General features: G+C 54.8%; 1 protein-coding gene and 1 long non-coding RNA gene across 8 annotated transcripts; one reads left to right on the top strand and one right to left on the bottom strand.

Annotated features, from left to right (window-relative positions):
- Positions 1-6,667: 6,667 nt before the first annotated feature.
- Positions 6,668-15,419, bottom strand: LOC123285773 (uncharacterized). 5 transcript variants are annotated; one of them, XR_011503504.1, is made up of 5 exons: positions 15,282-15,419; positions 15,069-15,178; positions 14,733-14,830; positions 13,252-13,320; positions 6,668-12,598 (listed from the first exon to the last, which is right to left on the bottom strand). It is a non-coding gene; the product is annotated as an uncharacterized lncRNA (long non-coding RNA). The 5 variants fall into 5 exon arrangements; XR_011503502.1 differs by having other exon boundaries at positions 15,069-15,351; XR_011503503.1 differs by lacking the exon at positions 14,733-14,830 and having other exon boundaries at positions 15,069-15,351.
- On the top strand, positions 13,417-23,245 carry TINAGL1 (tubulointerstitial nephritis antigen like 1). Of its 3 annotated transcripts, none has more exons than XM_014837953.2 (12): positions 13,417-13,573; positions 14,101-14,418; positions 15,358-15,421; positions 19,038-19,130; positions 19,346-19,460; positions 20,573-20,696; positions 20,782-20,932; positions 21,065-21,254; positions 21,362-21,407; positions 21,668-21,791; positions 22,567-22,612; positions 22,719-23,245. In XM_014837953.2, the coding sequence occupies exons 2-12, from the start codon at positions 14,109-14,111 to the stop codon at positions 22,857-22,859; spliced, it is 1,404 nt and encodes a 467-aa protein (XP_014693439.1). In that variant the 5' UTR covers positions 13,417-13,573; positions 14,101-14,108; the 3' UTR covers positions 22,860-23,245. The 3 variants fall into 3 exon arrangements, with proteins under 3 accessions (XP_014693439.1, XP_014693441.1, XP_014693442.1); XM_014837955.3 differs by having other exon boundaries at positions 13,434-13,573; positions 14,010-14,418; XM_014837956.2 differs by having other exon boundaries at positions 13,442-13,573; positions 14,104-14,418.
- The last annotated feature ends 3,880 nt before the right edge of the window (positions 23,246-27,125 follow it).

Here is a 27,125-nt window from a genome sequence, read left to right as displayed (position 1 = left end):
GAAGTCTAGGCTGGTGGTTATTTTCTTTTAGCTTATTGAAGATAATCTTTCTGCTGTCTTCTGTCTTCCACTGTTGCTCTTGAGAAGTCAGTTCTCAGTCTTTCTTAGTCCTTTGAAGGCAATCTGTCTTTTTTCCTGAAGATTTAAAATTTTTCTCTATGTCTTTGGTATTCTGCTGTTTCACCATAATGTCTAGGTGTGAAATTGTTTTTTTTTTTTAGGAAGATTAGCCCTGAGCTAACATCAGCTGCCAATCCTCCTCTTTTTGCTGAGGAAGACTGGCCCTGAGCTAACATCCGTGCCCATCTTCCTCTTCTTTATATGTGGGATGCCTACCACAGTATGGCTTGCCAACCAATGCCATGTCCACAGCTGGGATTCGAACTGGCAAATCCCAGGCCACCGAAGCAGAACATGCGCACTTAACTGCTGCACCACCAGGCCAGCCCCTGAAACATTTTTTTAATTAATAGACTTCATTTTTTTTTTTTAAAGATTTTATTTTTTCCTTTTTCTCCCCAAAGCCCCACGGTACATAGTTGTGTATTCTTCGTTGTGGGTTCCCCTAGTTGTGGCATGTGGGACGCTGCCTCAGCGTGGTCTGACGAGCAGTGCCATGTCCGCGCCCAGGATTCGAACCGACGAAACACTGGGCCGCCTGCAGCGGAGCGCGTGAACTTAACCACTCGGCCACAGGGCCAGCCCCCTAGACTTCATTTTTTTTAGAGCAGTTTTGGGTTCATAGCAAAATTAAGTGAAAAGTACAGAAAGTTCCAATATGTCCCCTTTTCCACCCTCACACACAGTCTCCCCCACCATAAGCATCCCCCATGGAATAGTGCAGATGTTATAATCAATGAGCCTACATTGACACATCATTGTCAACCAAATCCATAGATTACATTACAGTTCACTCTTTGTGTTGTATGTTCTATGGGTTTTGACAAATGTTTAATGATGTATACACCATTATAGTATCATACAAAATAATTTCACTGCCCTAAAAATTCTCCATGCTCCCCCAGTCATCTTCCCTCCCTCCAAAGCCCTGACAACTACTGATCTTTATTGTTTCTATGGTTTTTCCTTTACTGAATGTCTTATAGTTGGAATCATACAGTATATAGCCTTTTCTAGATGTAAATTTTAAAAACTTTATTTTCCTTAGGATTTGTTGGGCTTTTTGAATCTGTAGATTAATGTCTTTCATCAGTTCTGGGAAATTGTCAGCTGTTGACCCTTCAAACATTACTTGTACCTCACTCTTTTACTCCTTCTGGGACTCCAATTAAATACACATTAAATGTTTCTCATCTATTCTCCATGTCTTTTACCCCTTATTCTGTATTATTTTTTCATCTTTATGTCTCCCCATGCTCATTGTGGATTATTTCTTCTGATCTTTCTTCCAGTTCATCAGTTCTCTTTTCAGCTATGTCCAATCTGCTTTCAACTTGCCATTAACTTCTTAATTTGCTTTATTGTGTTATTTGTTTGTAGAAGTTCAATTTAGCTCTTGTCAAATCTACCGTCACTTTTTATAGTTTCCCTGTCCCATGCAAATATTTTCAAGCTGGTCTTTTGTTTAACACGGTTGTTTTATATTCTGTGTAAAATAATTCCAATGTCTGAATTCTCTATGGGTGTTTTTTTGTTGCCTCTTGTTTCTTCTGGTTCTTGCTGTGGAGTCTTATTTCCTTGTATGCCTGATTATATTTTACCATGTGCTTGCCATCATACTTGAAAATGTATTTGTGTGACTAATTTGGAGTCTGAGCTGCAGGCACCTCCCTCCGAAGATTTCCGTTTCTTTTTCCAGGAGCCTGGAGGCACAAACAGTCTGGGGTGACCTCAATCCAAGTTCAAGGCTTGAGGTTACAGGCCATCTAGGGGATACAAACTCGGGCTGCAAGTCTGTCCTAGGGCTGGCTTACTAACGGGAGTACGACTCTTTGGGATCCTGCTTATCGTAGAGAGGGTTTTCTTTATGACCTTTCACCATGTGCTCTGTACTTTTATTTGTGCCTCTTGCCCAGAGGCATCATCAACACAGTAGTTCCAACTGGCCAGAATCAGGAAATGCCCTCAGAGTAAAGGTGACTTTCATGCTTGGTTTATCTGCCTAAGTTTCTGTTTTCTCTTCAGTTTTGTTCTGGTAACTCTTTACCCTCTTGGTTATACAAATACACCAGTGTTTTTAGTTTTCTGTGGGAGAATTAATCCGAGTAACTTAGCCTGGCAGTACCAAAAAAGAGAAGTCGGCCCAATCCCAGACTCCATTTTACAGAGTTGGAAACTGTGTGGCTTTTCCAGGGTCTTACAACTGGTTGGAAATAGAGCCAGGCTGCAAACTGAGGGCTGTCTTATACCAAGTCTAGTGCTCTCATCTCCCCTCCCTGGCAGGACCCCTTTTGAGACTTGCTTTCTCCATTTGGAATGAAGAAGACAGACCAGATCATCTCTGAGGGCCCATTGGACTCAGACATTCTCAGACTAGGATTTCTCGGTTTTTCAGTCCTCTGAGGGCCACTCAGCCCCCCCCCCCCGCCGTGCCCACCCCGCCTTCAGTTCTGGGACTGGCTCTTAGACCTGACACCTGAGGCTAGTCACGGAGAATTCCCAGACCGGCCACAAGGGGCCAGTGGTGTGCAGAGAGCGCCCAGGTTCTGAGATGCCAGTGCAGCCGACAGCTTCTTTTTTCTTGGAGGTCTTGCTTCGCACTGTCACGGTAAAGGGAAAATGATTTAACCTTGGATCATAGCCCCGTGTCCTTTCTGCTTCACTTCGTTTGCCACACTCTGGCTAATGCACGGAGATAAGCCATACTCTGTCCCTACCCGTGAGGACCTCATGGTCCACTAGTCTTCCTCTCTGGGCTAGACTTCCCGCTGATTTTTCCACCTCGCTGTATTTGCGCCTGTTATTCCTCTTCCCCCATCACTGCCGTTGCATTTCCCCTTATCCTTAAGGCTCAGCTCAGATGCCAGCTCCTCCTGGAGCCTCCTGAACACCCCATCAGAATCCCCCTCTCTCTCCTGTGCTCCCAGCCCTGGCTCTCTATCTCCAATTCTGGTCTGGCCTCCTGCTCGTCTCATGCTCCAGCCTGGAAGCTCCTCAGGCAGGGCAGGGTGCCCTGAACCCTGGGCTCGCTGCGCCCGCCCAGGACACAATGAGAGCCCGACGAGGGGGAGTGGGAAGACCTGCCAACAGAGCTGACGGAGGCTGGGGCCCGGCACGTAGAGGGCTCCACCATGGCAGCTCCTTTCTCCACCCCAAACCCCAACCCTTTGGGGGTCCAACTTTGAACTTGCTCCTGAAAAATGACGAGAGAAGCTTCGAGTCCAAGAACCAGTGCATAAAAAACAAAACTATAAAAGCACCAGAAGAAAACATGGGAGGGTTTCTGATTAACTTTGGAGTTAGAAAGACCTTTCTATGACTCAAAACCAGGAGCCGGAACGAAAAAGAAATGTAAATGGCTTTTAAGCTTTTGAAGAAATCTCAGCCTTATTCATTAGAGGATAAGCACAAATTTAAAATACATTGAGATTCTATTTTTCACCTATCAAATTGGCAGAAATCTAACATTCTTTAGCAAACTTTTAGACACTGTGGAAAAGCAGGCATGCTCATCATTCCTGGAGAAGGAGAAATCCTTCAGCACGACTGTTGTGGGGGACAAGATGGCAATATCTACTGAAATTACAAATACGCCTGTTAGGCGGAATTCTAAGGTGATCCTCACTGACTTTCACCTTTGTGCGATCCCTTGCGTGTGGGTGGAACCTGTGAATCTGATGAAAATCTGAACTCAACGATTATGTTCCACGAGATAGCAAAAGAGAGTTTGCAGTCTAAGTAAGGTCCTAAATCAGTTGATTTTTAAGGTAGGGAGATTACCCTGAGTGGGCTGAGCTGATCAGGGGAGCCCTTTAAAAGAAGAGAATTTTCTCTGGCTGGTCTCGGAAGGAGACGTCGAGATCTGAAGCATGAGAAGGATTCACTGTGCCATTTGGAGGAAGCCACATGGCAAAGTGTGCAGGCGCCTAGGAGCCGAGGGAGGCCCCCAGCAAGAACCAGAGACCTCAGTTCTCCAACCACAGTGAACCAGATTCTTCCAAGGACAGAAGCGAGCTTGAAAATAGATTTTCTCATAGAGCCTCCATGAGAAGGAAGCCTTGACAACACCTTGATTTGCCTCTGAGCAGAGAACCCACCCACGCCAGGCCGGACCTCTGACCCATAGGCTGTAAGCTGATAAATGGGTGATGTTTAAGCTGCTGTGTTCGTGGTAACTTGTTAGACAGCAATAGAAAACTATTACAATACCTTCAACCCAGCCAACACTTTGGGGAACTTATTCTGCAAGTATCCTTGCATATGGATGAAACAATGTATACACATGATTATTTGTTGCAGCATTGCCGTGATACGCCCCCTCCAAAAATCTACAAATGACTCAAATGTCAATCGATGGGGCATTGGTTAAATGAATGATCTCAGTCTATACAACAGAATGTTATGCAGTGATATGAAAGAATGAGGAGGCTCTGTTTCCTGATAAAGAGCTCTATGTGTGACTAGTGAAAAAAGGTAGAGCACCGTGTGTGTGGTTAGTGACCTTTTATGTACAAAGGACATTATGAACATATGTTCTTTTTTGTGCTTGCATAAAGAAACTCTGCAAGAATACTTGAGATACTAACAAAAACTGGTGATCTGTAAGGGATGGGGAACAGGAGTCAGAACAGGACAGATGAGGCCCACAGCTCAGAGTCTATGCTTTTTATATATATTTTTGAACCAAGAGAATGTGTTTATTAATGAATGAAAAAATCAAATAAAACTAACTGTTTTAAAATAAATCCCTGGGGCACGGTCCTCCCAGCTTCTTTCTGGGCCCCAGCCCGCTCCCTGGCCTTGTCTCAACAAGCTGATTCTGGGGTGTGTCCTCCACGGAACCTTGACCTTTGGCATTCCCTCTCATTCTCCCTTCTGCCCTAGGGGAACTAGAGACAAGGATTCAGGCAGCTGTGTCTGAGCGAGTCACGTCTCGGGGACTCAGTTTTCCCATCTGTGAAGTAGGGATGATAATACCACGGAGGGCTGTTGGGATTAAATGAGATAATCCATGTCAAGTGACCAGCCCATAGGAGGTGCCCAGCCTGTGGCAGATGCTCACGGCATTTGTGCTGACTGCGACATAGGAAAGGCCATTCTAGGGAGAAGGAGTTTATCAAGCACATAGTAGGTAGACAAGAAATGAGAGTTCCTTTCATTTCCCACTCACTTGCTGTGCAGCTGTGGCCCAATTCTTCCCTCTCTCTGTCTCTGTTCATTCAGTTGCAAACGAGAGGGTTGGACTGAATGAGCTTTATCTGATTTATCTGTGTTTACAGCCCTTGGTGACCACGGAGGTCTCCCTGTCATTTCAGATATGGATTCAAGAGGCCCAGACAGAGTGGCAACTCGTCCAAGGTCACATGGCATGTCAGAGACAGAGCCAGGACTGGGAGTAAAGGCCTTTGAGTCCCACCCAGGCCCTTGACCTGTGCGCCTCTCTCTGTCCCAGCACATCTGTGTCCAAGCTGCCATGTGGCGACACGGGGGAGACTCTTCCCTTATTGTCCCAGATTCTGATTGATACCACAGAAGGGCTGCCGCCCACCCAGCCTTGAGCTTAGAGGGTCCAGCACCCTTGCAGGCCCTGAGCCCCCTCAGGTGTCTCCTCCAGCCCCTCACCAGCGTCTGCCCGCACCAGCAGGAGACATAGAGTGACGCCAATGCATTCCTGGTGTCCCTTGGAGAAAGCACCCCTGGGGGCGGGGTGGAGCCACGAGAGGGTGGAGACTTCCTATGAGTTGGGGCACTTGCCACGCTGGAGTGAGCTGGCCGATATGACAATCTCTAACTTTTGGTCTCTCAGCTGAAACTGCCAACCTCCCAGGGTCTCCCTCACCTCCTCAGGCCGCTCCTGAGCTGCTGGCCTTGAGGGAGTCACTTCCCCTCCCCGGGCCAGAGAGAGCTCCCTTGCATTCTGACGACCTTCCAGATCCCCATGGGCTCCAACTGCACTGCTTGCCCCTGGGGTTCATGAGATTCCTCAGGGTCCTCGGGCAAGACACCCCATCTCTTGTCGAACTAGTGTGAGTTGGTCCGTGATATCTGAGCCCTGACCTGACACAGTAAGTTGACGGTTTTATTTAGACGTTGACTATGTTTCTGATAGGGAAATATGTCTTGGTCTATGTTAGGTGTGGACTTACTTCCACGGCCCTCTGCCTGCTCATCACTGCTGGCTCCTGTTACTGCCCAAGCTGATGCACACGGAGACCGGAAAGAGACCCCCTGAGCGTGCAAGCATGTGTGTACAGTTCCAGACCCGCCCTGCTCCTGAGTGATGGATTTATCTGGTTTTAGGACAGGTTGACCCCAGAGGTCTGAGCAGTTTTACGTTAGTTTCACTGATTTGAGTCACTTTAGGTCAGTTTAAGCACATTTGCATCTACGGTAGTCCCCCCTTCTCGGATGTTTTCCATGTTTTAGTTGCCTACAGTCAACCGAGGTCAGAGGTCAATAGTAGCCACGTCATTCGCCTCCCTTCATCTCATCACGGAGGCGCTTTATCATCTCGCAGCATCGCAAGAAGAAGGGTGAGTGCAGTACAATAAGGTATTTTGAGAGAGAAAGAGACGGCATTCATATACCTTTTATTACAGTATATGGTTATAATTGTTCTACTTTATTATAGTTATTGTTGTTAATCCCTTACTGTGCCTACTTTATAAATTAAACTTTATCACAGGTACGAATATATAGGAGGAAACATAGCATATATAGGGTTTGGTACCAAGCGCGGTTTCAGGTGTCCCCTGGGGGTCCTGGAACATATCCCGCGCAGGTGAGGGGGGACTGCTGTCCTTCACTATTCCGAGTTCATTTGTTCTGTTTTGATTTGGGGTAGTTTAATAATAGCAGACACTTATCTTGTCCTTGTGATATGTCAGCACTGCCGAGTCCAGATGCTTTAAATAGTGTCAGGAACCCTCACAACTAACCTGCAGGTAGGAACTGTTATGAGCGTCCTCGTGTTACACATGGAGAAACTGAGGCACAGAGAGCTTAAGAAACTTGCCCCACATTTCGCGGTTACTGAGAGGGGGAGCCGGGATTTGAACCTGCTCCTTCTGGCCCCTGAGTCTGTGCTCCGAACCTCCAGATGAAGCCGTACCACCGCAGACAAGGGTTTGAACCACTTCGAGATAAAGCGATTTTGTCTGAGCCGGTTTGTTCTGCTCTTGCCAACACGAGTTGCTTGGTGCTGGCTCCATCTGCATAGAGCCTTGCATTCCGCACAGTCCAATGGACACAGAGCTCAGGCCACTTCCATCCTTGACATGGAAGACCACTGTGTCAGTCTCCTAGGGCTGCGCTAACAAAGTGCCACAAACTTGGCTGCTTAACACATTCTCACAGTTCTGGAGCTGGAAGCTCGAACGCAAGGCGTCAGCAGGGCCGTGCTCTGTGGGGAGAATCCATGTCTTGCCTCCTCCAGCTTCTGGTGGCTCCAGGTGTTCCTGGGCTTGTGGCCACATTGCTCCAATCTCTGCATCCACGGTCACATTCCTCCTCCTCCTCTGTCTGTGTCCCCTGTGTGTCTCTTATAAGGACACTTGCCAGTGGATTTAGGGCCCACCCAGATATCCAGGATGATCTCATCTCAAGAGCCTTAACTTAATTATCTCTGCAAGGATGTTTTTTCCAAATAAGGCAACGTTCCCAGGTTCCTGGGGTTAGGACATGGACATATATCTTTTTTGGAGCCTCCATGTGACCCATTACAACCACGAAGGTCACATCACAGGATGTTCCCTTGAGGACCCGGCTCTTAAAAGTGCCTCTTCCTACTGGGTTGGTATTCACCCAACTTTTGGGGTCTGATCACTTTCTGCTCAGGGATTGGAAGGTGAAAGGAGAAAACGCGCTTGCAGCCTTGGAAGAGCCTCTTGTACTTTTCAGGACTATTTATTAACACTGCGGGCTGGGAAGATCAGGACTTCCCGGAAACGTCAAGGGAGGTGTGGAATGTTACTGCAAACAGGCACTCGAAGATAGTACCAGCTTTCTAAGATGTTTGCTGGTGGTAACACCAAGCTCACTGTGCCTGGGAGAGCTTTCTTTAGGGAAAGTGATGCTGAATTGAAGAGGGGCAGATAACTCAGAGATGAAGGGGAGCCGTTCACCCCAAGTATCCCTGGGCCTGGGGTTGAAAGAAGCTGGCAATTCAGATAGAGATAGAGATAGAGAAATAGACTGAGCAAGTAGACTTCGCAAAGAAACCGCACTCAGAGGTCCTTTGTGCTCAAATGGCCCCCAAATGCCAATGATGCAGAAATATTACCAAAAAGGGAAAGCTGTGTTTCCATTTTTTGCACTCCCTACTTGCACCGACAACTGACAACCGACGACTAAGGGTGAGAGACAACTCAGTCCTTGGACAGTTGTGGCCTCTGCAGGGGCTTGGGCTCCAGGTCCTGCTCTGCCCCTAACAGCTGTGAGACCTCAGGCAAGCCAGAAAGTCTTTCAGAGTCTTGACTTTCCCATCTGTAAATTGCGATAATTGGATTACCGGGGAAACAGCCCATGTTTGGCACATGCTGTGTCTGGCAGGGAACACACTATCAGACAGATTTGCAGGCCAGGGTCATTACAGATTTATGGTCAGCAACCTCAACTGGGCACCCGCACTGCCGGAAATCCCACTGTTTCTCTATCGGGCTGGCTTGTGATAACTGTGTCACCTCTAATCCTTGGTCCTCCTTCCCTTCCTCTTTTCCCCTCTCACGTAGGCTGTAACTTGCTCCCACCCCACTGGGAAAATAGAAGCGGCCAGAGGAGGCAACCTCGCCTTTTCAGGGCTGACGCTACAAACCTGTCTCTTCTCTCTGTCTCGCAGACGATTGTCCCTGCTTCTGTCAAAGGCCAGGTCTGGCTTCCTGTGCTCCGAATTCCCTCCCCTCTTACTTTCTCAAGGACTTTTGCCTGGGTAATCCCCTCTCTCTGGGTCATCAGTTCCTCCCCTCCTACGGGTCACTGCCATCAGCACAGAGACACGGTTCTGTAGCTTCCCTATTTGGACGAAACCCTCCCTGGCCGCTCTCTTCCCTTCCAGCCACTGCCCCATTTCTCTGCTTCCATTTGCACCAACACTTTCTAAAAAGTCGCCTGTGATGTTCTCTCCAGTTCGTTGGCTCCTGTTAACTGTTCCGCCCATTCCAATCCAGCTTCCATCCTCACTCTTCCATTAAGACCGCTCTCATCAAGGTCACCCCAGTGTCCTTGTTGCCAAATCTAGTGGCCACTTCTCCATCCCCCACTTACTCAACCTTTCGGCAGCATCCACAATGGCCAGCTCTTTCTCCTTGAGACACTCTCTTCTGCTGGCTTCCTGGCCCCTCTCTCGCCTGGCTTTCCTCCTCAGCCACTCCTGCTCAGTCTGCTGTACCATTCCCTGCTGACTGCCAAAATTCCACAAGGAGCCTGCCCGGGCTCCGTCCTCCTCCCTCTTTTCCAGTCTGAGCTGGAAAGCAGCATAGGTCCCATGGTACTCTACCAGTCCAGGAAGACCCAGAGACCGCCTGGGTCCTGGGGAAGAGGATGGTGTCTGCCCATCAGTGGGAGGAGCAGCCCACCAGACTGGAAACCCAGAAGTCTTCCTGGATGTCTCCTCTCTCCCATCCTCCACATCGGATCCTTCAGCAAGTGCTGTCAACTCCAGAGGTGGTCTCAAATAGGTCCGCTTCTCTTGATCTCACGGCCACCAGCCTCGTTCAAGCCTCAGCATCTCTACCCTGTAGTCATCTGTTCTCTGCAGCAGCCAGAGTGGGCGACTGCACGTGTGGATCAGATCATTTCACTCCCACACTTAAACGTCTTCAGTGCTCAGAAGGCAGTTTGAGCTCCTTACGATGGAGGATCCTGCACAATGGGCCCCAGCCCACCTCCCAGCCTTGTCTTGCTCCTCTGTCCCCCTCATTCACAGAAGTGTGGCCGCTCTGGGCTTTCTTCTGTTCCTCAAAGAGACCAGCCTGTGCCAGGCCTCAGGGCCTTTGTTTATGCTGACCTGGCTTCCTGAAGCACCTCCCCTGGGCTCTAGGAATGGCTGCCTCCTTCTTATCTTTCCGATTTCAGTTCAAATGCCATTCCCCTCCGAGATCTCCTTGACCACTGCATTTCTTCAGGTTCCTGTGCCATGTGCATATCTTCATAGCACTGCACATTGTGGAATGACTTATTGATATGTTTCTTTGCTTATTTATTTGTGTGTCTTCCCATTAGATTGAAGGCTTCATGACAGCAGGATCTGTGTCTGTCTAGCCCAACCTTGAACACTCAGCACCTAGCACAGAGCCTGGCACATAGTAAATGCTCAACAAATACCCAGTGAATGAATGAGAAAATCAGACAGTGCAGCGTGCCACGGCACAGTCCAACACTCTGCCACGGGGTCCCGAATCGGATCTACCACAAGCTCCAGCATGCTACAGTGGTGCAACATTCTCTCTGTCACATGGCCCTGCAGACAGTGACAATCCAACAGGCCCCAGGCAGCCCCGCATGTCATGACATGGCCCTACATACACAACATTCAGCCTGGCCTGGATCCCAGACTCAGTCCCAGGTATTGTGGCTCCAAGCTCTGGACATGTCCAGCTGACCACAGTGGGCCACAAGGGACCCCAGCCTTAGCTGGAGTGCCACCTGGCACCCAAACATCTGAGCTCCCAAGCCTCAAGTAGTGGGTCCTCGGCCAGGAACCTGGGTCAAGCCGAGCACAATGGGTCTTTGTCTTCCCAGAGGGCCGTGCTCAGCCTCCAGAGGAGAATGGCCCATTCTAAGCATTCGGAGCAGCTGGAGGGTGGGAGGCCTGGACCCCTGGGGAGAAGAGAAAGTCCGGGCCTCTGCTCTGCTGTGTGACTTTAGGCATGTCACTGCCCCTTTCTGGTTTCACCTCCCCTTGTAGAAACAAAAGAGCATCAAAAGGCCTCTAGGGAGCATCCAGGTACAGATGGGAAAGGCCCAGAGAGGGCCAGTGGCTGCCCAGGGTCACAAGGGAGGAAGGACAGTCACTGCCAAGACCCAGGCCGCTTGCCTCCCAGGAGGCTGAAGGGCTTGGAGGGTTAGTCTTGCTGTGTCTCCTCACCTGTTGCTTTGCTCCAGGCCCTTGGACAAGAATGAGGCAAAGAGTGAGTCACCAGGAAGGAGGGGGCCATAGAAAAGGAAAGTGAGGTGTCCAGCCCCCCCCAGAGCCCTGCCCTTTTCCTCTCCTTTGGCCAAGGCACCCAGTGAGTCACGAGATTCCACTGGGGCAGACTCAGCACAAGCTCAGTGATGACGAGGGACCCCCAGGCCACGCTCTTGGCTCTGCTCTCTTCCCTGCTCTGTGTTCCTGCCTTCTATGCACAGACAGACCAGCAAGGACAGGCAGACAGCCAAAACCCCCAAACAGACACCTACACAGACACACAGACACCCAGCCAGCCAGGCAGACAGACAGACACCTAGTAGATAGGCGGACACAGACAGGGACAGTCACAGAGCTATACACACAGACACACAAGCCAACAAGTACACAAATGCAGGCAAACAACACTCTGATGGACAGAGAGAACCATGACCCACACAGAGGCAATATCCAGACAGAGTCACAGGCGCAGAGCAGACAGAAAGGTAAACGGAGAGACAAGGGACTCAGACAGACAGACAGACGCTCAACCAGAAACACCCCACAAACACAGCTCCTCAGATACATACACACACACACATAAACGCACACACAACACAGACTCACATGGATGGCCTACAGGGGGTGATTTGGGGCAAAGGACAGGCCAGATGCCCCTGGGCCAGCCCCAGCCCCCAGCCCCCAGCCCCGGAGCCATTCTGCCACGGACGCGTGGAAATGGGCACTCCATGTGCGAGCTCCTCTGAAGGCAGCCTCCGTAGCCCACCTGAGGGTCCGATGCATCCCGATCCTGAGGGGCCGCCTCACCGTGAGATGACTGCACGCTGGGTGTGAAAAGGGCCTTCCCAACCAGGACGGTGCTGAGACCTGTAGTGGGTGACTAAGGTGACTGGGAGGAAAGGAGTGTGACCTCCAGTGTGTTCTTCTGAGCCTCAGTTTCCCATCTAGGCTTTGTCCTACCAGGTCCCTGAAGAGAGCAGGTGGGCCAGCTCCTGGGTGTGTCAGAGCCAATGCAGGGGCCCCAGGACATTACTCCCCCATCTTCCACCCCCTCACCAGGGCAGGATCCCCTTGGTGACTCACTGCCCAGTGCCCCCTGGCAGGGGGTAACCCAGTCACAGATGCCCGTTGTCCTGGTCCCTCCCCTCCCCCAGGAGCTGGCCAGCTGAGGATCCCCCTCGGCTGGGGGAGGGGTGCAGGAGGTCAGAGAGAGGGCAAAGGGAATCCCCACACTTGCTGTGTCCCCTCCCCAGGGGTGCTGTGTGAGGCTCAGGCCTGGGGAGGGGAGGCGTCTGTCCAGGTGTAGTCTCTATCATCCTCGCGGCTGGGAGAATCCTCTGGCCTGGGCCCAACCTGTTGGAATAGAGGGCATTGCGCAATAGGGAGGTAAAAGGTGACGGCAGGCCTGGCGGGACAGAAGCCCCATTGTTTGGGGCCCAGGCCAGCCTGGGCAAAGGAAGGGTTGATGCCTCCAGCAGAAAAGGGGGGCTCTGCAGGGGGCGCCAGCTGGCAGGGCTCTTGCCATTGGGCCCTAGAAGGGGACAGGTGCCAAGCAGGATGCCCCCGGGGTTGGTAGAGGGGGCAGTGCTTGGCAAGGTGCCCAGGTAGCCTGGGGAGGGCAGACCCAAAGAGGGGTCCCCGTGCGGGGAGGCTGGCCCCCACACCACACCCACCCCACCCACTCGGGAGGATGAGCCGACGACGGGGAGGATAAGGCGTCTCCAGGGTCCTAAACTGTCTTCTCCGGATTCCAATCATTCCTGGGAATGGGGGCGGCTGGGGGCGGCTCCAAGCCCTCCCAGCCTGGGGGGCATTGTGAAGAGGGATGTGCGTGGCTGTTTTTATTACTGAGGGGTCAGAGGCGGGGCTTAGGGACTTTTGCTGCCCACACCCTCGCCATCATTTCCCAATCTTAAGTCTGAAACTCGGAACTCGGCTGTCTCCCCTCTCCCTTTCTCCGCGGGAGACCCTCAGCCCCACGGCGAGGCCCCCTGGGAAGTCCTTACCGGTGTCAGACCACAATCCTTTCTGCTTAGGTTGGAATTCCGCCTAAGGGAACAGCTGCCCTCGGAGACCTAGGAGGACAATCAGGTGCTCCCAGTCCCTCACGCAAGTCCCAGCTTCGGAGCTACGCGACCGCAGGTGCTAACGCGCCGGAGCCCGGCCCTCCCGCAGCCCGGCCGGGGCGGTGCGGCGGGCGGGACGGTACAAAAGGCGGTCCCGCCCCGCGATCCTCACTTGACTTTGAGTGTCCGGCCGGCGGCGGCGCCGGAGCCAGGAGGCGCAGGCGCGCGGGGCAGCCCGGGCCCAGCCCACTCCCCTCACCAGGTAGGGACGCTCCCCTGCTCAGGGGGGAGAGGCGTAGAAAGAAGGAACAGAGAGGAGGAGGGGGGACAAGCAGAGGGACCAAAACGGATGGCAGAGAGGGAGAGTGGAGGGGGGCAGAAGGACACGGAGAGGAACAGGAGAGAGGGCGGCCCTCCACACAGAGTTAAGGACCCTTGTCAGGAGTGGAGGCTGAGGGTGGGGCAGAGGGACCCAGGACAGGAGAGGAGACCTGAGGTCCCAAGTATGGGTGTGGAGTGGGGGCACCAAGAATGCCACAGTCCCCAGTCTGTGATGGTCCCCAGGCAGGTCAGGGAGGGGCGTCATTTCTCGCCCAGTCCCCTTCCCCCTGTAAGCCAGGGCACATAAACTGTGCCTCCTCTGCCTGGGGACGCAGGAATCAGGGTCTCTGACCCTGCTGAACCCTCTTGACTCGCAGCCCCACGAAGCCAAGATCAGTCCCTGGGGTGCCAGGGATTCTCTGCTGCCTACCACCTCTGACCCCTGACCTCTGCCCTCCCTGGGCCCAGCAGGCACCATGTGGCGATGTCCACTGGGGCTGCTGCTGTTGTTGCTGCTGGCTGGCGAGTTGGCCCTGGGTGCCCGGCGGGGTCGTGGGCGCCGGGAGCTAGCACCGGCTCTGCACCTGCGGGGCATCCGGGATGCAGGCGGCCGGTACTGCCAGGAGCAGGACCTGTGCTGCCGCGGCCGTGCCGACGAGTGCGCCCTGCCCTACCTGGGTGTTACCTGTTACTGTGACCTCTTCTGCAACCGCACCGTCTCCGACTGCTGCCCTGACTTCTGGGACTTCTGCCTCGGGGTGCCGCCCCCCTTTCCCCCCGTCCAAGGTGGGCACCACACGGCCAGGAGGGTGGGTCACTTTGTCAGCCCCAAACTCAGCAAGGCTCAGGAGCAAGGCCGATGCAGTGACATTTCCAGGGGAGGCTTTGTAGAATCTGGGAGAGACCCCGCCCCACTCTCTGCACCTCTGGAAAGTCCCTGCTCTGGTCTACCTTGGATCTCTACAGCAAGACTGAAAGAGAGGAGATCCTTGGTCAGTGGGATTCTAAGCGGGCCCAGGAGAAGGGCAGCCTCCTGCCCTTTCTCCGAGTCCCGTCTCCATTCTGGATATGGAAGGTGCTGGCCCCGCCTGCTGACTCACCCTCAGGCTGATAAAACACGCAGGGGTTGGTCAGGGTCCTCTTAACCATTCCTTTGCCTTTGCCCAGGATTCTCTATCCCTGAGATGGCTGGTCACACCTGGGAGGTGGGTCAAATGTGTTCAGCCCTCACCGCCATGCTTTCCTCTGCGCTTGCCCCTGTTCATTCCGAGAATCACTTGAATTCCTTCCCACAATTCCATGGGGCCATGGGCGTGAGACTGCCTACCTGGGTTGTCATCCCAAAGTGCTGTGTTATCTTTGGGGAGTCACTTACCTTCTCTGGGTCTCAGCTTCCCCATGCCCCACCCACTCCCCATCTCCAAGCCCCAACTCACTTAAATGGCAAAGAATCCAAGGAATGTTGTGGGCTGCCATCCAAGTGAAGCAAGAGGGATCCAAGTTAGAGTCATTGAAGAACTTCCCAAGTAGCAGTTGGGGTGTGACCCTGCAGGAGATGTCTCAAGTTATAGTTTGGCTTCGGTTTCAGTGAGGGCTGGGGTCAGTGTGCGTGTATACGTGCGTGTTTGGGAGAATTTGGGGCACCTGACCTCTGAGGACCTGGCCATCTCTGCCCATTATCTCCGGTCTCGGTTCCACTTCTCTTCTGCTCTTCTCTCCCACCAGGATGTGTGCACAGGGGTCGTGTCTATCCAGTCTTGGGAACCTACTGGGACAACTGTAACCGTTGGTGAGTGTTTGGAGCTTGGAGGGGGCTTGTCTTGTGGGCCTTGTAGCCAGTAGACTTGGTTCAGATCCTATCCCTATCACTTACTTGCTGGAGGCAAGACCTTTCCCTTCTATGAACCTCAGTTTCCTCATCTATAAAATGGGAATTTTCACACTGACCGTGTAAACTTACATAACGACATTCCCCAGGAGCGGTCAACCATGGATACCTGGCCCGAGGTGCAGCCCTGACCTGGTGCAGCCTTTCCTGCCCTTCTTGACTCGGGCTGGGCTGCTGCCCCTCCCCACCTTTCTCTGTGTCATGGGAGAGTCCGAGAAGGGGGCGCCAGGAAGGAAACCTCTGACTGCAGCATCCGCTGCCCTGGACCGGACGAGGGTCAGGGATGGCCGAGCTGGAGGCTGGCCCGCCTGTAGTAGGACCTTCCCTGGAATGTGCCCCCCACACCCCTCCCTGCCAGGAAGCCGAAGGGGTCGGAGTGCCCCCTACTCTGATCTGAGGCCTGAGCTGGGAAGTGGAGAAGGGTTGGGTCAGAAGCCTTGAATGCCCGAATGGAGAGAATGGGGACCCCACGACTCAGAGGAGGAAGCCCCGCACCCACTCCACCCCGTGCCCTCCTTGCCTGGGACTGAGAGGCCCCGGGGAGGACGGATTGTTTTGGAATGCATTACGCACAAGCTGTTTCCATTGCCTCGCTGGCCTGAGGGGTGCCTGGGTCACAGGGAGAGTGAGGACTCATGCGTTTCAGCGTGTGTCTGGTGAGGGAATGTGTGTGCGGGTGTGTGGCGTGAGTGCGTGTATGTTCAGGAAGATGGATGTGGTTCTGCCGGCCCTGACAGGATGCCTCTGGACTCCGAGGGGTTAACTCCCTCCCCCTCCGGTCCCTGGGGCCCAGCCACCCAGGCCCCTTCTGGAATGCTGGGACCTGCAGCCACCAGCCCTGTCCAGACCTGCTTGGGCAGCCCTGGGGACATAGGGGGAGGTGGCAGGAAAGGACTGACCTCCCCCTCCAGGCCAGCTCTGGGCAACTGTGTTCCCTGCAGTGCCCCACACCTGAGTGAGGGTGGGGGGCAGTGTCTGTGGACCTTCCAGGCTGTGTGAGCCCTCCAAAGTTGTTTGGAGAGCCAGATGGGGAAGGGAAGGACATGGGGAGCCCCCCTCCCCCATAGTCTCCTGGGGCTGGAGAGCCCAGCCATACAAGGTTCCCCTTGAGCCTCCTTAAAAGGCAACATGGGAGGCGGGAGCCTTGGGCAGGCTTGGAACGACACAGTTTAGCATCTTGTAATAGCAGAGTTATGAGCTTGTAAAAGCAGCGTAGAATTCAACTGTTGAGATGACACCTACTTATTAAAGGCCTACTATGTGCCAGGCACTGTGCTGCGTCAAGGAGATTCAGCCAGAATGCACCAGACAGTCCCCTCCTTGCACTGGGGCTTCCAGTCTAAAGGTGAAGGACCACGCACGCAGATAAACATGTCATTACCACCTGTTAGACGTGTGACGGGAGAAAACAGAAGAACGGTGTCCCAGTTTAGAGGCGGGTGAGGGTGAGGGAAGGCCCCTCGGGAAGAGACATTTATGCTGATACCAGGGAGATGGATGGACTAGGGGACAAGTGGCCCAGGCTGGGAAGTGGGCCCCAGCTCACTTCAGCTGGAGCTGCGAAATGGGGAGAGAGGTCCCGAGGAGGCGCAGGGCCCATCCCATGGGTCTCAAAAGCTGTGCAGAGGACTTTGTATTCTGTTCTGAGTGTCATGGGAAGCCACTCAGTGAGCACACAGTCTGACTCGCATTCTTCAGAGATGTCTCTGGCTTCAGAGGAGGTAGGGAATGGATTGTGGGGGTGCTGTGGGGATCTCGAAGAGGCAGGGAGCCTGGTTAGGAAGCCATCGCCAGGGTGAGGCGAGAGGTGACACGGGACCGGAGTAGGGGGTGGCAGTGCAGGGGTGGGAGAAAGATGGATTCAGAGCCTTCTGTGATGTGTGTCCCAGGACCTGCTGATGGCATTGGGGGCGGGGGGTGAGGCTCTGGCTTGAACAGCTGGGCGGTGCCATTTTCTGAGTGGAGGGTGGAGGGGGAGCAGGCCTGGGGGGGGCAGTTTTGGCTATTTTCAGTTTCAGATGCCTTTTGCACACTCAGAGAGTGTCAGGAGGCCAGTTGGACATGAGTGAAACTCAAGAGGGGGGGTCGGGGTTCCTGTCATGAGAACAATAATAGTAGATAACAGTTCTTGAGCACTTAAGATGGGCCAGGCCCTGTGCTAAATATTTTACAAGCCTGCTATTTAATTCCTGGAAGGTAGTACTATTATCGTCCTCATTTTACAGCCAAGAACATCGAGGGAGAGAGAGTTTAAATAACTTACCCGAGGACACATGACCGGTCAGCTAAGATCAGAACCTAGGATTTGCATTTCAGAACCCGTGGTTTTAGTCACTTCTGTATATTGCCTCCATTCATTCAGTCATTCAACAAACATTTATTGGGTGACTGCTATATCCTAGGTTTTGTTTTCTAGGCACTAAAGATACCAAACAATACTGGACCTCAAGGACCTCAGAGTGTATGAGGAAACAGTTATAAGCACTATAAATAACTAAATATATACTATGTCAGATAGCGATGACATGCTAAGGAGAAAAATAAAACAGGGAAGCAGGCTAGAAAGGGTGGAAGATGTTGAACTTTAAGATGGGGTGGCCAGGGCAGGCCTCCCTGAGAAGGTAACATTGGAATAAGGACTTGCAAGATGTGAGAGTGAGCCGTGGGGATGATGGAGGAGGAGCCGCTCAAAGGCCCTGAGGCAGGAGCACGGCTGGTGTGAACAGTCAGGGGGCCAGCCTGGCTGGGGCCACAGGAACCAGGACAAGGAGAGGGTCAGAGAGGGAACAAGAGGACAGATCATGCAGGGCCTTGGCAGCACGGAAAGGACTTGGCTCTTATCCTGCGACATGCGGCCAGTGGAGGGTTCTGGGCAGAGGAATGACATGATATGACTCGGGTTTAACAGGATCACTCTGGCAGCGGTGTTAATAATGTACTGGCAGAGGGTACAGGGCAGAAGCGGGGGGAACAGTGAGGAGGCAGCAGCGTAACCCAGGTGAAGGGTGAGTGGACCACGGTGGCTGCAGGAAGGAATGAGACGTGGTTTGGATTCTGGGTGTGTTTTTAAGGGAGAGCCAAGAGGATCTGCCGATGAATTGGATCGGCACGTGGGAGAAAGTGTCCAGGGTGACTCCCAGGTTTTTGGCCTGAGCTCCAGCAAGGATGGAGTGGCCATTTTCTGAAGACTCGGGGAGGATCAGGCATGGGAGGAGGGAGTCAGGAATTCGGGTTGGGATGTGTCCAGTCTGACCTGTTGGTAGACACCCCCGTGGTGAAGACGAGTGGCAGCAACATTCTTGAATCTGGAGTCTGGGGAGAGATCAGGCAGCAGATACAAACTTGAGAATCGTGAACGTGAAGTTGACATTTAAAGCCACCAGGCCACAGGGGATCCGCTAGGGGTCTTCCCATGGACGCTGGTGCAGAATCCGGGGCTCCTGTTGGCCTCTGAGGCCTCCTCCCTTCGCAGGGTGCCAGCCCGCACTCACCTCTTCCTTCTCTCCCGTTGTCCCAGCACGTGCCAGGAGAAAGGGCAGTGGGAGTGTGACCAGGAGCCATGCCTGGTGGACCAAGACATGATCAACGCCATCAACCAGGGCAACTACGGGTGAGAGGCCCTGGCGATGCCCCGGTGGGCACGCATGCACGAGCATGTACCACACGCATACGTGCCGCCCGAGATGCATGCCCTGCCGGGCACACCCACACTCCCATCTTATTCATCTGTACACTTAGCCAATATGTGTCTCTTCCACCCACATGCGTGTACCTCCAGGACCCCCAACCTTGGCAGGTCTGTGACTTCCATCCCCTCTCTTTCAGTTGGAGGGCTGGGAACCACAGTGCCTTCTGGGGCATGACCCTGGATGAGGGTATTCGCTACCGCCTGGGCACCATCCGCCCCTCTTCCTCCGTCACCAGCATGAATGAGATTCACGTAAGTCCATCCTTGCCCACAATCCTGCCATCTCCCCATGGCCTAGGACCCCAGGGCCCCTGCACTCTGTGCCCTGTTCCTCCAAGGGCCTAGGCCTATCTCCCACCAAAAGGCTGTGTGCCGCTGAGCAAGTCACTCCCCTTCTCTGGGCCTTTAGTTCCTGCCTATAAAAAAATGTGCTGCATTGGAAGAACTGATGCTCAGCTTCTGAGATTTGTGGTCCCAGCATCAGTCCCTCCCTGGCCTCCCCAGCCTGGGAAAAATGCTGTTGGTCCCAGTATGGCTGGGTCAGGGCCCAAGGGGCCAGGAGGTCACTTTGGTATTTTGAGAAGGAGGGACAGATACTCCTCCAGCTCTGGCCAGAGAGCAGCAATTCTCGGAAACAAACGCCGACTCAGTAGAACTGAGGGAGGAGGGGGCTTCTTCCTTCCCACCAGGGGGACCCTCTAGGAGGAGAAATGAAACCAGACCCAGAACAGTCAAAGGGTAAAGAAGGGACGCTTCAGTGGGACAGGGCTGGGGCACATGCTGGAGGCTCCATCCATCAGTGGTGGGCAAGGAGGAGGCAGCTGCTGGCCAGAGTGGCCCTCCCTGCAGAGGGACTTCAGCTGAAGGCTGGGGTGACCAGACCCTGCCCCTGCCCTTACTCCCCTGGGCCTCTGCTATTTTCTGCCTCCTGCTGTTTACCTTGGCAGCCTGCCTGGTCACGAGACCTTTCTGCTTCTTCCCTCCCCTGCCCTTTGGGGCCTGAAGCCCAAGGTCCTGGTGGGAAGAAGGATGAGGCAGATCAGAAGCCGCAAAGCAGGAATGAGGCACAAGTTGAGGCTGGAAAGCGGGGTGACCTTGGCCTGGCCACTTCCCTGTTCCTGGCCTCCGTTGTCCCATCTTTAAAACTAGTCACCCGCTACCTGACACTAGAGAGGCACTAAATGGTGCCTGGATCTTCCACTTGAGTCAGCGTGGAGGCTGCTGGAATCTCTCAGCAAGAGGGCTCAGGATCAGGAGGGCTGCAGGAGGCCCTGGACTCTTGGTAGCCCTCCCATGCCACCAGGCTCCTGAGGGTCAGGTCGGGTCAGAGGCAGGAGGCAGACAGAATGACCTTTGCTTTGCAGACGGTGCTGGGCCCAGGGGAGGTGCTACCCACAGCCTTCGAGGCCTCTGAGAAGTGGCCCAACCTGATTCATGAGCCTCTCGACCAGGGCAACTGTGCGGGCTCCTGGGCATTCTCCACTGCAGGTCTGTCCAAGGTCGGGGGCTGGCGTGGTGGGAAAGGGGCACCAAGGCCTGAGCCCCCTGATGGCCCCTCTGCCTCCCCCACCAGCCGTGGCATCGGATCGCGTCTCAATCCATTCTCTGGGGCACATGACACCCGTCCTGTCACCCCAGAACCTGCTGTCTTGTGACACGCACAACCAGCAGGGCTGCCGCGGCGGGCATCTTGATGGCGCCTGGTGGTTCCTGCGACGTAGAGGGTGAGCAGCAGGGGGCAGTGGGCAGGGTACGAGGGCACGAAGCGGGGCTCTTAGGAAGCATCCTGCAGGCCAGGCCCGGGCGGGGCCGCACCGTGCTCACTCTGCTGTCGCTCCCTCCTGCTGCCCCACCAGGGTTGTGTCTGACCACTGCTACCCCTTCTCCGGTCGTGAGCGGGATGAGGCTGGCCCCGCCCCCCGCTGCATGATGCACAGTCGGGCCATGGGTCGGGGCAAGCGCCAGGCCACTGCCCACTGTCCCAATAGCCGTGTCCACACCAATGACATCTACCAGGTCACTCCTGCCTACCGCCTCGGCTCCAGTGTAAGTCTGCGCTTGGGTGGGGGGCAGAGGGCGGAGAGCTGGGAGGTTAGCCACAGGCTGGAGCCTCCCCCATGATGAATCCTCTCCTCCCCACCGCCTCCCTCCAGGAGAAGGAGATCATGAAGGAGCTGATGGAGAACGGCCCTGTCCAAGGTAAATGCCCCTCCTCCTGCCCCCTGGTTCCAGAAGCTCGTGCCTGCTTGAGACTGGGCACAGCAGCACAAGCAATCTGTATGGCATTGAGCAGCAGGTCCCCTGGGGCCGGGAGTGGGGGATCTTGTCCCCTTCTCTCGAGCAGCACCGGAGGAGGCACTTCGAGTCTTGCTCCCGAGAGAGGATGAGTGCCCTGGGGCCTGGGCATGGGTGCCCGTGCTAACGGGCGGAGCCAGCCCCACTCTGACCTCTGCCCACAGCCCTCATGGAGGTGCACGAGGACTTCTTCCTGTACCAGGGCGGCGTCTACAGCCACACGCCAGTGAGCCATGGGAGGCCGGAACGCTACCGCCGGCATGGGACCCACTCGGTCAAGATCACAGGGTGAGGGGCTTGGTGGGCAGAGGGGGCTGAGGGCTCTGAGCCTGCCTTGAGTCCTCACCATCTCTCCGCAAAGGCCCATTTCAAAGAGGAGGAAGCCACCCCGAGACTCAAAAAGAGGACGGACTCGTCCTGGGTCGTACCGAGAGTTGGGGGCCTTTAAGGTGTTCTAGGAAGTGTTCTTTCCTTACACACTGGGATAAAATGAGCCCCAGTGAAAGAGACACAAGGATTCAAGAACTGCAAGACCTCCCCCCATCTCGGCACCTGTCGGGACTCTGCCTGACTCACTCCCCCAGCCCTGTTTCCCCACCTGATATAAGGGGAGATGCTAGAGTCACCGATTCCAATTGTCCAACCAATGAAAGGTACTTTGCAGTGGGAGTTTGGGGTTTTAAGATACCCACGTTCTCTGAGTCTCTTCCTTCTGGTCCCTAGCACCCCAAGTGAGGAGGGAGGGCAGGCAAATGTGTGAGTCCCCACAGAACTGATCCCCAGGGTGTGGGTCCCTGGAGGGTGGAGTCCCAGGGTCCCTCCTTTTCTGCCTGGCCCCTCCAGCTGTCCCTTTGGTGCCTTCCCCCACCCTGGGCGCATACACAGACTTAGAGACATGCAGACTGCGGGAGGTGCAGAGAGGGACGGAGACCCATCCAAGTCCTAAGGGTGTACCCACTGTCGCCAAAGGCAACAGGGGCCTGGATAGGGAAGGCCCCAGGGGGGTTGAGCCCCTGAGAGCTGATGGAGTCAGCGTCCTTCCCCTCCCGACTCCGCCCCGCAGGTGGGGAGAGGAGACGCTGCCAGATGGAAGGACGCTCAAATACTGGGTGAGTCCCTCCGCCGCGTGCCCGGCCGCGCTGTCGCCGGCCCCGACCTTCCCCTCCTCCTCCCTTTACTCCCAGTCCCCTTCTCACGACCCCTCCTCATTCCCAGACGGCCGCCAACTCCTGGGGCCCAGCCTGGGGCGAGAGGGGCCACTTCCGCATCGTGCGTGGTGCCAACGAGTGCGACATCGAGAGCTTCGTGCTGGGCGTCTGGGGCCGCGTGGGCATGGAGGACATGGGGCACCACTGAGGCCGCGGTCACCACGCCGGGCCTGCAGACAGAAGAGCCCCGGTGGGGCGGCGCCCCCCGCCCCGCGCGCCCGCCGGAGCTGGGGGCGCAGCGGGCGCCACGGGTCTAATCCGCCGCGGGTTCCGCTGACGCAGCGCCCCGCCTGGAGCCCCGGGCAGGCGAGGGTGGCGGAGCCCCCGGACCTCCCAGCGGGGACGGGGCAGGGCCTGGCTGGGAGGAGCCGGCCTGCAGATCCCAGGCCCCTGGCACCCCCGCGCAAGACCACCGAAGCCAGGACACCCCCAAGTCTCCAGCCCCACCTCCCTACCCCTGTACTCTTATTCTTCAAAGATATTTATTTTTCTTTTCACTGTTTTAAAATAAAAACGAAGTATTGATAACTATCACACCTTGGGACCTCTGGGAGTGGAAAGCCATCCCAGTTGGGGTGGTGTGTGGTTAGACAGCAGAAAGGACTGCCTGAGGCCTTGCGGGTTGGCAGGGGTGGGTGGACTAGGAATCTTAGCCTCCATTCAGCCTGTCAGTGGCCCTGGGCACTGACCCACTTGGAGGAGGGGCATGGATGGCATAGCCTTTGGCTCCCAGGGAGATGTGGGCTGTGGGAACCACCTTTCAGACGCTGAGTCAGCGCCGCCTGAGGGGGTAGCCCAACCCACCAATCGGCAGAACTGGCGCCAGTGCCCAGCAGGCAAGGGGGGCACAGCCCCACAGAAGCTGGAGCCCCTGTCTCCGCAGATCAGCCTCTCCAAGCCACCCAGGCGAAGGGGTCCCCCCTCTCCTTCCGCTGACCCTGGGCTGGGCTGGGCCTGCCTCTCCGAGCCCTCTCTCTACCCCGCCTCCCCAGCCTCTCAGTGCCAGCAAAATAACCCCAGGCCTCAGTCTAGCTTTCAAGGCCATCAGAACCTACCCCGTGAGCCTCCTCACCAGCTTCTTCACCCAGTGCCCAGGCAACTGCAGAGTCCTCACTGCTCCGCCATGCCAGTACTCATGCGGACCATCGGACATTTGCATATGCTGTTACCCTAGTCCCTGTGTCCTTCCGTTCCACCCACCCCTTGTCCCACTGCTATTTCAAAGCTAACTCCAGGATTCCTTCACTCACACAGTACCTGGGGAGGGCTGCTGATGCGCCAGGGGCTGGGCAAGGGACCCGTGCTTCTCCAAAGCACCCCAGCCCCACCCAGCACGGCGCAGACAGGCCCTCCCTGAGCTCATCTGCACCCTGCCCTTCCACCCAGTGTTTCACTCATCTGGGCGTCTACCTACCTCCTCTGTAGGACATCCCTTGAGGGCAAGTTCTGGGTCTGGTTCATTAGTGGGTCCTAGTACCCACACCTGTGCCCTGATAGAAGGTGGCATTACAGTTGTGGGATGGTTGAGTGAATGTGACCTGTCTTCCTCTTCCCCTTCCCTCCTAAGACTCGGCCCCAGCCCATCCCTCTAGGAACAGATGTCACCATGGTGTCCCTTCCTTTCAAAAGCCCAGGGAGGGTGTGTGGGGAGGGCTCCCATGGCAGGAATCCTCCTCACCCCCACCCCCGGCTGACTGGAAGGCAGGGGTAGCCTGAGTCACGGAGGGGAGCGGCTCAGAGGTCCTTCCTCCCTGGCGGGCAGCCCCTCAAGGACAGCCGTGTCCCCCGGGCCACTGGGGCATCACCTGAAAGGAATGCGGGGGCTCGATAAGCGACCGCCTTTGTCTCATTTCCTGTTTGCCAGGACGTCCCGAGCCGGCTCCCTCGGAAGGCCCGCCCGTCCCCAAGAGCCAAGGCTGGCGGGGGGCCCTGGGGACAACGACGGGCCTGGAGCCCCGAGCAGGGGCCGTGGGGGCTGCCCGCTCGCCACCCCCTCCGGGGCCTTCGCCGGCCGCTGGGACGTGCCCTGCTGCTCCCACCCCACTGGAAAAACCCAGTCCAGGGGCTGGGCGGGCGCGGCTGGAATTTTCTACAAGGACCTTTGACGGAAGCAATGGGGGGTGGGGAAGGGAGGGGAACAGGGGTGCGGCCAGCCGCCAGGCCCTTCCTTAGCCCTGTTCCCGGGCCAGGGAGCCCCAGGCCCGCCTGGGCCCGCCCTGGAGTGGGAAAGGGTGCGGGTGGGGCTGGGAAGGGCTTAGCTGGTCCCTCAGTAACCTCCATCACTGCTCCTGGTTCTCTGATGCTGGTAACAGACGTGTTGTTATAAAGAGGGAGGCAGACCTCGAGGGCCCCCCACCAGATTACTGCCCTTGAGTCTGGCACCCCAGCCCCTTGCTGTGTGTTCTGAGGCTATTCCCTCCCTCTCTCTGGGCCAAGGGCCAGGGTCCTTAGATAATACTGGGTTTGAACCCCTGCTGTGTTTGTTCCACACAGACTCGAGAATCCTGACCTCTCAGAGCCTCTGTTTTTCTATCTTTGACGGGGATAATAGTACTCTCCTCCTGGAGTTGTTGGGAGGATTAAGTGAGACAAAGCATGCTAAGCATTTAGCACCATGCTTAGAACTTATTAAGGGCTCAGTAAATGGGGAGAGCTATAATCATTTTAAGTGGATTGCATTTGATGATGTCAAGGCTTTGCTGAGCTAAACATTCACTGAGTGCTTAACCACAGCTTTCTGCCAGAGCATTTTTCTGAGTGCTTTACATATATTATCTCACTTAATACTAACAGCAAATCCCTATTCCCTTTTGCAAATAAGGAACAGAAGCATAGAAGAGTATGAAGATTGGTTGAGGCAGAATTCAAACCCAGGTGGTCAGAATCCCCGTACTCATCAGCTCTGTACTAATAGTAGTGGTTGATTGATAGTGATAGTCCAATGTCCCTTCCCTGTTTAGCAAACTCCTACTCATCCCTCAAAACCCAGCTCAGATGTCCCTTCTCTGGAAAGCCTTTCCTGGCACCCATCCAGAAGATGGGCCTCCAGGGACCCCAGCATACATCCCTGGCACAGAGGGAGTACCTGTTGACAATTTTTCCTTCCACAAATGGATAGGGCAGGAATTTTTTTCTTAGCCCTATCCTTTCCTCTCCACCAAATACTCTGCTTGGGCCTTCATTCTGGTCTCCTGTGGGGCTCTGCAGGGGTCCCAAGGCACCTGATTCCAGTTTCCCAGGAGCTGCTGAGTTACATTACTTCACAAGGGCTAATGCCTCACATCTTCCTGGTGTCTTGCCAAACCCCCATCCTTCCCTGGTGCCCATTAAGGGAAAGGAATTCATGCCCACTGAGCCTGCAGTGGGCCAGGCCTTAAGCTGAGCGCTTCACACACTTTAGCTCATTTTATCCCACGCACATCCTTGTGAGACCGTATATCTATAGAAACCAATGCCAACCAGCGAGGTGACTCTCAGAATCTAAGGGAGGGGTGAACTTCCAGACTGTGGGCAGGGCTAGTGGGCCCAGGCACAGCTGGAACCAGGGACCCAAATCCTGCCAGGACTGCTGACTCTCTCTCTCTCCTGCCTTTCTTTCCACAGACTAACTCTGCCATGAGGAAGGACACGTGGCCGATGACAACTCCTGAGCTTCTCAGCCCACAGCTGTTTTCTTAGTTCTGATTCAAAATAAAACTGAATAGAACAGGGAAGGCTTCTGATTGGCCTGGCTCTAATCAGGTGTCCACCTGTGGGCCAGTCATGTGTAGCCAAGGGACAGGATCATGGAAGCCAGACAGCCCTTGCTGAACCAGAGTTTGGAGGAGAAGGAGATCCCTAGAGAAGGAGAAGGCTGTCTGGAGAAATTGAACAAATGACAGAAATATGTCCACAACAGCCTGGGACTCCTGTTGTTGTCATTTGACGGACAAGGAGACCGAGGCTCAGGGAGGGGTGTGACTTGTCAGTCACACGGCTCGTAAATGGTGGAGCTGGATACAGACTGGGCTTCCACCGAATGTGTGCATTAAGCCGGAGAGATCCCCTTTGCAGGTTGAGCAGTGAGGGATTTCTCCTCCCACCCCCCCCCCCGATGACTCATTCCTGAGCCCTGGGAGATAACTTTTCTAGAATTCCACCCACTTCGTGAAAATTCTGTGGCTCTGACACAAACACCCAAGGCAGTCTCTTCCCAAAGCAGAGCAAGGCTGAGTCTGAGCAGCCCTTCCAGGGGAACGTCCCGCCGCAGGGGGCACGGTGTGGTCCCCACCAGGGGATGCGATGCGACGGTTCACAGAACATGCCAGTTTATAGATCAGAGAGATGGGTGCCGAGAGCGCCACACTGGAGACATGTGCTGTATAGGTGAGGACTGTTGTTACCCCCATTTACAGAGGAAACGGAGGCTGGGCAT

This window comes from Equus asinus, chromosome 5 (assembly GCF_041296235.1).
Source record: "Equus asinus isolate D_3611 breed Donkey chromosome 5, EquAss-T2T_v2, whole genome shotgun sequence".
Classification (NCBI taxonomy): Eukaryota; Metazoa; Chordata; class Mammalia; order Perissodactyla; family Equidae; genus Equus; species Equus asinus.
Note: the sequence above shows the minus strand (reverse complement) of the source record. Positions and strands in the feature narration are given on the sequence as shown.